The sequence below is a fragment of the Carlito syrichta genome, unplaced genomic scaffold, assembly GCF_000164805.1.
Source record: "Carlito syrichta isolate Samal-C Ts95f unplaced genomic scaffold, Tarsius_syrichta-2.0.1 Scaffold305653, whole genome shotgun sequence".
Taxonomy (NCBI): Eukaryota; Metazoa; Chordata; class Mammalia; order Primates; family Tarsiidae; genus Carlito; species Carlito syrichta.
In genome coordinates this window covers 345007-355311 of record NW_007249749.1, presented here as the reverse complement: position 1 = coordinate 355311, position 10305 = coordinate 345007, and the positions used below count along the sequence as shown (strand labels likewise).

Here is a 10305-nt window from a genome sequence, read left to right as displayed (position 1 = left end):
CACCTAATCCTTAACTGTACCCCACAAAACTATAATAAAAATACTGATTAATTAAAAAAATAAATAAATAAAAATAAAAAAATAAAAAAATAAAGCTGAGATGGATTTTATATATCATCAAAGCTAATGCCTTATTTTAGAGTTGAAGACCCAGAGATGGGACCTTCCCAAAGTCATGGTTACTTGATGGCAGAAAATAGCTAGAACCTATTTTTTCTGATTATTATTAATACTCTGATATTTAACATTTGAGTTATTTTTGAGTTACTGAGTTATATGTAGCACCATCATCACTGTCTGAGATTGGCTTTTAACCTGTCAACCAGAAACTACATGACCATCAAATTTGAGAGGAAGAAATACTGCCTCTTGGCACCCACTACAGTTGAAATTATTTTCCAGTTTTCAAGGATTTCATCAAAGATCCACTGTTTCATAATTGGTATCTTTCTCAGTAGACTGTTGAAGACCAATTTTACTTCACTAAAAAAAAAGTTCCCAACAGTTTTGCCCATGAAGAATGCCAAGGATCTTTGTAAGTATCCCATAGATAGAGAAGCTTCACTCTGGTGGGGGATGGAAAGTGACTATTTCTATATTTCCTTCTTATTTTTTCAACTTATGTAATGGTATAGGGAAGATGTAAGTTTCTTTAGAAGTCATTCTTTTCTGAAGGTTTACAATAATTCTCATAAATTCAGTATTTAATTTAAATACCAGTATTTTAATTTCTTTTCAAAATAGAGGTAAATCTTGCTACCTGAACTCTCATCATTTGGACTTAGGAACAATGTAGATTTGGGTTCAGTTTTTGAAATAGCTATTTAGAAGAACAGATATTTTGCTATCTAACTCTTGCTATTCACTCTCCAAATGCAAGAATCCAAGTGACTCAGATAATCAATATCCTAATTCAAGAGCCAAATTGGTTTAGAAAATGATATCTATATAGTCCTAGAAGTTCAAAATGTTTTACTATGAGCTACTTTAGAATTCCACTTCCATTTTTATCTATGGATCAATTCTTTACTTTTTATTAGGAATACCTAAAGTGAAAAGCTGAGTAATAATAGAACAGAAAAAGGAATGACAGAGGGCTGGAAACAGCCTTGCAAAAAGTGTAAGGAAGATGAGAGGAAATAGGTGGGGAGAAGAGGGGAATGCCCTTATCTGAAGCTTTGCTAATTTGAAGCCTTGAGAGAGAAAAGGACATGGGGATGTGGAATGAGAAAACCTATATTGAAGGTCTGACACTTCTGTAGATTATCTAGGTGATTGTGAACAAATTATTTCTCATCTGTGAGTCTCAGTTTCTTTGTTAGTGAAACATAGGTGAGAATAGCATATACTAGCTACCAGATCATATGCATAAAAGTACTCTACTATTTGGGAAGTGTCCCAATACAAATACTGGTGGTGGTTGTTACAGATGATAGAGAATTTTATCTTAAATTTATTTTTTATTTTAAAGATGTGGGGTACAATTCAAGGTCATTATGCAGGTACCTTTGTTGATGAGATGCGCTCCCCCTCCCCAGTTTCCCACTACTGCCAATCCTTTTCTTATAGTATTGCAGTAATTGTTCAAGGTTCGTTTATGAGTGAGAACATGTAATACTCAGTTCTTTGTTTCTGTGATAGCTCGCTCAGTATTATAGACTGTAAGTCCATCCAAGTTGCTGTGAAGTTCATAATTTTGTCCTTCTTTGTGGCTGCATAATATTCCATCATGTATATGTACCACATTTTTTTTATCCAGTCCTTTTTCGATGGGAAGCATGGTTGGTTCCATGTTTTTGCTATTGTGAACAATGTTGCAATAAACATGTGTGTGCAAGTATCTTTTTCATAGAGTGATTTGAGTTCCTCCAGGTATATTCCCAGTAGGGGGGCTGCAGAGTCGAATGGAAGGTCGATTTTTAGATCATTTAGGACTTGCCAAACTATTTTCCACAGAGTTGTATTAGTTTACACTCCCACCAACAGTGTAGAAGTGTTCCCTTTTCCCTGCATCCTTTCCAGTATCTGTTGTTTTTTTGAGTTATTGATGATGGCCATCCTGACTGGAGTTAAGTGGTATCTCTGTGGTTTTAATTTGCATTTCTTTGATGACTAGTGAGGCTGAGCATTTTTTAATGTATCTGTTGACTTCTTATGTTTTCTTTTGAGAAGTGTCAATTCATATCTTTTGCCCACTTTATGATGGAGCTGTTTGTTTTTTTCTTTTCAGTACATTTGAGTTCCTTATAGATCCTAGATGTTAGACCTTTGTCAGACACATAGGTGGCAAATATTTTTTCCCAGTCTGTGGGCTGTCTCCCCACTCTCTTGATGGTTTCTTTGGCTTTGCAGAAGCTTGTCAGTTTGATGAGGTCCCACTTGTCTGTCTTATCTCTTATGGCATGGGCACTTGGGGTTTTGATCATGAATTGGTTGCCAGTTCCAATTTCCATAAGGTGTCTCCTGAAGTTTCTAAGGTTCTTATAGTTTGAGGCTTTACATTTAGGTCTTTGATCCATTTAGAACTGATTTTTGTGTATGGTGATAGGTAGGGGTCTTGTTTTAATGTTCTACATGTGGTCAGCCAGTTTTCCCAGCTTCATTTACTGAATAGGTTCTCCTCGCTCCAGTGGTTGGTGGTGAAGACTTTGTCAAAGATGAGTTGGCTGAGAAATTGAGGTTTTGCTTCTAGAATCTCTATCCTGTTCCATTGGTCTATATGCTTGTTCTTGTACCAATACCAGGCTATTTTGATTATTGTAGCTTTATAATAAAGTTTAAAGTCTGAGGGTATGATACCTCCCACTTTGTTTTTTTGCTGAGGATTGTTTTGGTTATTCATTTATGTTTCCATATGAATTCCTATATTGTCATTTCCAAGTCTGAGAAGAATGCTGCCGGTAATTTAATGGGCATTGCAATAAGTTTGTAGATTACCTTGGGTAGGATGGACGTCTTAACAATGCTAATTCTTCTAGTCGATGAGCATGGAATATTTTTCCATTTGTTTGTGTCATCTATGATTTCTTTAAGCAGTGTTTTGTAGTTTTTGTTGTAAAGGTCTTTCACATCTCTGGTTAGGAAGATGCCAAGGTACTTTGTTGTTTTTTTTGTTTTGTTTTGTTTTTTTGTGGCTATTGCAAATGGGAGTGTGCTTTTTATTTGGGTTTCTGCTTGTTTATTGTTGGTGTATTCGCAACTGTCTTTTACACATTTTATTTTATATCCTGAGACTTTGCCAAATTCTTGCAGAAAATGAATGAAAAGATCACAAGTTAACAGCCTAACAAATCACCTAAGGAAGCTTGAAAAGCAAGATCACTGAAACCCTAACTTCAGCAGAAGAATCCACATTACCAAAATAAAAGCCCAAATTTGGGACATAGAAGGCAAAAGTATAATGCAAAATATCAACAAAACAAGTTATTGGTTCTTTGAAAGGATAAAGAAGATTGATGGACCCCTAGCTAGACTGACCAAGAAAAAGAAAGAGAAAGCCCAAATAAACACAGTTAGAAATGCAAATGATCAAGTCACAACTGACCCCAAAGAAATGCAAAAGATTATCAGAGACTACTATGTAAACTTGTATGGAAACAAACTCGAAAACCTAAAGGAAATGAATGACTTTCTGACATCACACAACCGCCCCAGGTTGAAACAAGAAGAAATCGAGACCCTAAATAGACCAATAACAATCCAGGAAATTGACTATGTCATAAGAAAACTACCTATACAAAAAAGCCCTGGACCAGATGGCTTTCCAGCAGAATTCTACAAAACATACAAAGAAGAAATGATATCAATTCTATTGAAAGTATTCCAGGTAATCAAGAAAGACAGAACTCTTCTCAAATTATTTTATGAAGCTAATATCACATTGATACCCAAACCAGATAAAGAGCCAACAAAGAAAGAGAACTACAGGCCAATATCCTTGATGAATATAGATGCTAAAATTCTCAACAAGATCCTAGCAAACTGGATCCAACAACACATCTCAAAAATCGTCCACCATGACCAAGTATGTTTCATCCCCTTGATACAGGGCTGGTTCAACATTCACAAGATCATAAGTAAAATTAAATATATCAACAGATGTAAAAACAAAAACCACATGATTATATCATTAGTTGCAGAAAAAGCTTTTGATAAAATCCAGCACCCATTCTTGATAAAAAACCTTGAATAGTAAGAGCCATCTATGAGAAACCCGCAGCCAGCATACTGCTAAACAGACAGAAATTGGAACTGTTTCCCCTGAAAATCGGAACAAGACAAGGATGCCCACTGCCTCACCTCCTTTTCAACGTAGTTTTGGAAGTCCTTGCTAGAGCAATCAGACAAGAGGAGATGTGTGGTATCTCAACAGGAAAAGAGGAAGTCAAGTTATCCCTTTTTGCAGACAACATGATTCTGTACCTCAAAAACCCAAGAGAATCTGTCAGAAACCTCCTTGCACTGATAAAGGACTTTGGGAACGTCTCAGGGTATAAAATATTTTTAATATAGCATATCTCTTTAAACATTTTTTCTTCACATTCTTTTTTTCCTATTATGGTCTAGCAGGATAAAGATGCTTTATGTTGAGATTTACAACTTTATGAAAACTTTGTCAGGTGTAACAGAAGAGTTTTCCCCGTCTACTTAGTGTTGTATTGATCTCTGAAAACTGTTAGAAATCATTTCTGGCCAGTTTACTTTGCTTACCCTCAGAATATTTGAACCCATGATCAAGGGCCAAGAATTTCAAGTGTACTCTTGGCTTTGGCCCTACTCCTGAGTAGCCTTAGGGAAACTTACTGACATTCATTGGTTTTCTGATTGCTAGAGAAGTGGTACGCATGCATTGTTACTTCTTGTGGAAAATTCCACTACTTCAGAAATAAATGGTTTAATTAATTCTTAAGCTACAAGAGGATTTATTATGCTTCTTAGATGAGAAATGTCAGATTTTGAAATAATACTATAATAGCAGTTTGGACTATGGAGAAATGAAAAAAAAAGACTTTAATGTTTACAATACAACTTTATTTGTATTTGGATGATTTTTCAGACTTAGTTGTGGTCTTTTTGTGCAAGAAGGAGGAGTAGGAGTTAGATTGCTGCCATTCTGAACCTTTAGTACTTCAAAAGTACTTAAAGTACTTGTTTGCTTTTTCCTTCAGCTTGTTTTATTGGTGCTTGAAATTTTAAAGGGTGTATTCTTTGAGCTAGTACATGCTACTTCAGAAGAGAACACTCTTACAGGTGGTTGATGGAAAAGCTCATTAATATTCTGTGTATGGGATATTCTATGTAAGCCCAATAATATTCTGTATTCTCTCTCTGGGACACTCAGAATGGAATTATTAAGCTAGTGATAAGCCCGAACTTTGGTAATCACTGGGGTGAAGACTCTCAGACAGCCTGCCTTCCCATCCTCTGCTTCCACCTTGGCCCTACTCATGACACTTAAACCAATTCTGATGCCAAACAGAAGGTACATGGAACATACCTCCCACTGCTAGCCTTTGTCTCTGGGGAAAGCAGAGAGCATCTCACCCCGAACCTAATGTACTTGTGGGATCAGACTGAGTCAGAATTAACTTTAAATGTTGTCTGGCAGCCCTTTCTACACCCTTATATCAAGGCATCATCCACCTGACTTGCAGGCCTCTTATACCCATGACCTCATGTGGAAGTGGACTCACTATTCAGAAAGGTGTAGCTGTTGCTGAGAGAGAAGTTAGGAAAAGTGAACAATAGCCAGAGTCATGAACAATGGCCAGAGACTCACTCAAGACTGTATTTGCTTGGTAAGGAAGAGCTAATTTAAGCAGAGGAAAGAAAATTTGGCAGCTGTATAGAAGACCCATGTAGCTGTTGGATCAGGAGGCAGAGAAACAACGTAAAAGACTATTGCAGAGCACCTAGTAGGGAGGGATGCTGCAGCCCTGAATGTAGGTAAAGGAAACTTGGTCACGTACTAAACCCCTGGTTCTTAACTATGACAGTACATCATGATCACCTCTGCAGCTTTTCAAAAATTAATATCTATTGACAAATTATAATTGTATATATTTATGGGGTAGGTTCATCCATGTTGTCACAAATGACAGGACTTCCTTCTTTGAATATAGTACTGCATTGTACATTTTCCACATTTTCTTTATCCATTCATCCACTGATGGGCACTTCAGTTGTTTCCATATCTTGGCTATTGTGAATAATGCCACAATGAACATGAGAGTGCAAACATCTCTTCAACATATTGACTTCATTTCTTTTGAATATATACCCAGAAGTGGGATTGCTGGATCATGTCAGCATTATCAAACAGCATTATCATTCTGTTTTAAGTTTTTCGTGGAAGCTCCATAATAATGGAGTACTTTTTTTTTTTTCTTCAGTTGAAGTCTCACTCTGTCACCCAGACTGGACCACTGCAAGCTTGACCTGCTGGGCTCCAGCGATCCTTTCGCCTCAGCCTTCCTAGTAGCTGGAACTACAGGCACATGCTACCATGCCCAGCTTATTTATCTATTTATTTATTGTAGAGATGTGGTCTCGCCAAGTTGCCCAGGCAGTTCTCGAACCCGCGGGCTCAGGCAGTCCACTCACCTTGGCCTCCCAAAGCACTGGGATTACAGGCTGAGCCACCGAGCCTAGCTGGAGTACTTATTAATAAGTGCATAATGGCTCATTTCCAACAACAATGTAAAAGGGTTTCTCTATATACTTGCCAACACTTGCAATCTTTTGTCTTTTTGTAAATAGCCGGTAGGAGGCTATATCTCTTTGTGGTTTTAATTTGCATTTCCATGATGATTAGTGATATTGGAGATTTTTTTCATATATCTGTGACCATTTGAGAAATGTCTCTTTAGGTCCTTTGCCCATTAAATAAAGATATGAATGCCTGGAACTCATCCCCTAGGATTGTGTTTCAGTTAGCCCATTTGACTTTTAAATACACCAGAGGTGTTTTGGCTGTGTTGGCAGAATTGAGATCAGCTGTAATAACAGTAGCAAGCTTATGAGCACATAGGCTTTTTACATGTACTAACTCATTTAGTCTTCTATGAAATGCATGCTGTTTTATGCCCAACTTACAGATGAGGAAACTAAGTATGGAGAAGTTTAGTCAATTGTCCTAGGTCACCTAAAGAGTCAGTGGAAGAACCAAAATCAGAATGAAGACTGTCTGACTCCAGAGTTTTGCTGAAAAAAGATTTTAAAAGCTTGGTATTTTGTTTTATTATTTGCTTTCAAAATAACATCCAATTAAATTAACCAGGTTTTCCCATAATTAATTTTTATCTACAGAGCTTGAAAGTCACTCACAGAACTTTAAGAAAAGATGTGTGCTGAGAATATTAAATTACAGGAAAAAGCATTTCTTAAAAAAAATTTTTTTTCAGCTTCCTGCGCCAGCTCAGCATGCTTTTCCTGGCTTATTTTCTTTCTACCACTACCACAGGAGGAATAGAGAGATGATGTCATCTGACTTTTTTTCTCCCCACCGAGTCAGTGAAAGAATAAAATAAAATATATCTCTAATTCAGGAATTCTTCTACTGACACTTAACCTAGTTTTTAACCATATATGTGGTGACTTAATAATAGAATCACTTGAAATTGCTTATAAGGAAAAGAAAAAAACAGAAGTCATCTGAACTCTCACCAAGCAAAGGCGGTTATGTTAGCATCCTTCCAGAGTTCTTCATTTGGTACTGTTTTTACTAGTCCTTATTTCATTAGGAAAAAAACCCCAGTAATATGGTTTATGATGTTCATGTATTTAAGGTTTGTAGTACCCACTTATAGAAAAAAATCCATCAAAGTTTGATCATTTCTTACTCTATACCTTGGTCCCTAGTTCTGTGACAACTTTTATCTATGAAACTTTCTTTGTGACATACAGACCCATAGCAAGGATCTTTGTAGCCACTTTAATTGCACATGGCACCCAGATATCCTAAGAAACTTGCCATTGTTAAAAGGAAGGAGGGGGACTAATAGAAGCAATAAAATATTTCAGTGACATGTTCCTGGATAGCTGATTTCAAAGCTTTTTCTGATTTAAAACTGTGACAAATCTTGATAGGAGAAAATGTTTCTAAAATTTTAGAACTTGGTGTTTTTAAAAGTGTCTCTCAGAAACCTTTTTGAATTTCTATTTTATGCATGATACTTTACTAAAGTTGTTTGTGCTAAGTATGTCAGTGACTTCCTTTATTAAATCTGGTGGCACTTTTTTGTCCACATTTTATTTTCCCTCACTGCCACATTTGATCATTTGATACTTTGACTTCCTCCAAAAATTTACTCTTCCCTTGGCTTTAGGATTTGTCACTTTTGCGGTTTTCCTTCTATCTCTATAGCCATTCCCTGTCTTCTTTACAGTTTTCTTCTGTTCTACCTGTGAGCACTGAGTCCTTAGGATTCTGACTTGAGCACTTACTCTCCTTACTCTTCTCATTTTTAAAAACCTAGTCTCATTGCTTTTATTGTTTGTCATTTATGCGATGACAACCTCCAGATCTATATCTTAGGCCCAAATCTCTCTCCTAATTCGAGATCCATATATTCAGCTTCTATGGAAATCTTAAATGTTTTATTGGCAAAATGTAATTACTTTGTAAGATAAATGTAAGATATTCCCAAATATAAGCCTTCTCTCCTTGACCAACCTTGCTCCTTATCCTGTGTTCCCAATCTAAGTGATGATATAGCTATCTAAACAAAAGATCTGAGCATTTTTCTTAACTTCTACCTATCTTTCATTCCCTGTGTTTAGCCAATAATAGAATTGTATGTTTTCTTCTTCCTTACTATATCTCATAATAATGTGCTCTGGTTTATCTTTCTCTATCACTGCCTAATCTTCTATGGTTTAATTTACAAGCTTATTTTTGCAAATGATTGTATTTTCCAAACTTGCTCTAAAAAGCATTAGTTCTATAAGATGTTAAATGGCATTCTATGGAAAATCAGTGTTCCATGGCCAAAGAAGTTTGGAGAATGTTGCATATCACCATCCCCATCTTGGCAATTCATAATGAACATGAAGCATGAGGAAATCTTGTAGTAAAGCAGCTTGTTTGTTTAATCCTGCATTCCAGTAGCCTCTTTCCTTCTTTTTGCAGGAATTCTTTAAATATCTTGCTTCCATTGCATATTTTGGAACATGGGTTGTATAGGATATAAGAAAAAGAAAAAACATATTTTTCTCCCAAGCAGTCAATTTTCCTATACATTTGTTGAATAATCTATCCCTTCCCTGCTTATACATGCAGCTTCCTTAATCATATATTAAGTTACTAAATGTCCTGGGATTCTTTTTAGAGCTGACTGTTGATGCTTTGGCTTAATTGATTGATTGATTGACTAGAATAAGGGCATCTGCCGGTATTTTTCAAGATGACCCATTTGAATGCAGAGTAAATCATATTTACTAGCTAAAGCCATGCACAGCCAACTGCCAGATGTAAGCTCTCTAGCACTAAAATAAAGGCCAAGTGAGTTATCAATTGTGAACTTCTATTGAAGAAATTGTGAGTAGGAAGTTAGACTTGTAGGAGTTTGTTTGTCAGAGTTTGTCAGTAACTATCTACATCATTAGCAGTTTAAATGAGCAACAGTTGCTCTCCCCATTCTTCTTTTCCAGTTGATAAAAGTCATGATATTTAGTGTCTTGAGGTCAGTTAATTTTGAGTCAGATGTTCCTGGATACTTATCCTTGCTTAAATTTCTTCATCATGTTCTGGCATCATGAGGCCATTTAGGAAAATTATACCTGAACTACCTGAGATTATAGAATTAATCACATTTCATCTCGAGTTACAATTTTTAATTGATCCAACTCTGCTGGCCTGTAGCTGGCAGTGATCAAGTGAATTTCTGTTTACATTGTTATGAGGCCAGTACATTTTTTTTGCTCGGAATATCAGATTGGTTAGCCCACATTTTGGATACCTAGAACCCACACTTTGGGTACTTAGAAGATGCTAAGCTTGCTGGGCTCAGTGGTTCAGCTGGTAATCCCAGCACTTTGGGAGTCTGAGGCGAGTGGATTGCCTGAGCCCACGGGTTCGAGACCAGCCAGGGCAACTTGGCAAGACCTCATCTCTACAATAAATAAAAAATTGACTGGGCATGGTAGCGTGTGCCTGTAGTTTCAGCTACTTGAAAGGCTGAGAAGGAAAAATCACCAGAGCCCAGCAGGTTGATGCTGGGGTGGCCATGAGTGTGCCACTGCACTCCAGCCTGGGTAACAGAGTGAGACTCCAACTAAAAAAAAAAAAAGATACTAAATTTCCTT

General features: G+C 36.7%; 1 protein-coding gene across 3 annotated transcripts in view; it reads left to right on the top strand.

Annotated features, from left to right (window-relative positions):
* ELOVL7 (ELOVL fatty acid elongase 7) overlaps nucleotides 1-10305 on the top strand; it is a 39156-nt gene that overhangs the window by 9743 nt on the left and 19108 nt on the right. Inside the window, exon 1 of one of the 3 annotated variants that reach the window (XM_021714464.1) lies at nucleotides 5258-5282. The exons of the other annotated variants lie outside the window; for them this stretch is intronic. Coding sequence (XP_021570139.1) covers nucleotides 5258-5282 — 25 coding nt within the window. Of the gene's footprint in view, nucleotides 1-5257; nucleotides 5283-10305 lie in introns of those variants that run through there. 3 annotated transcript variants of the gene reach the window in all.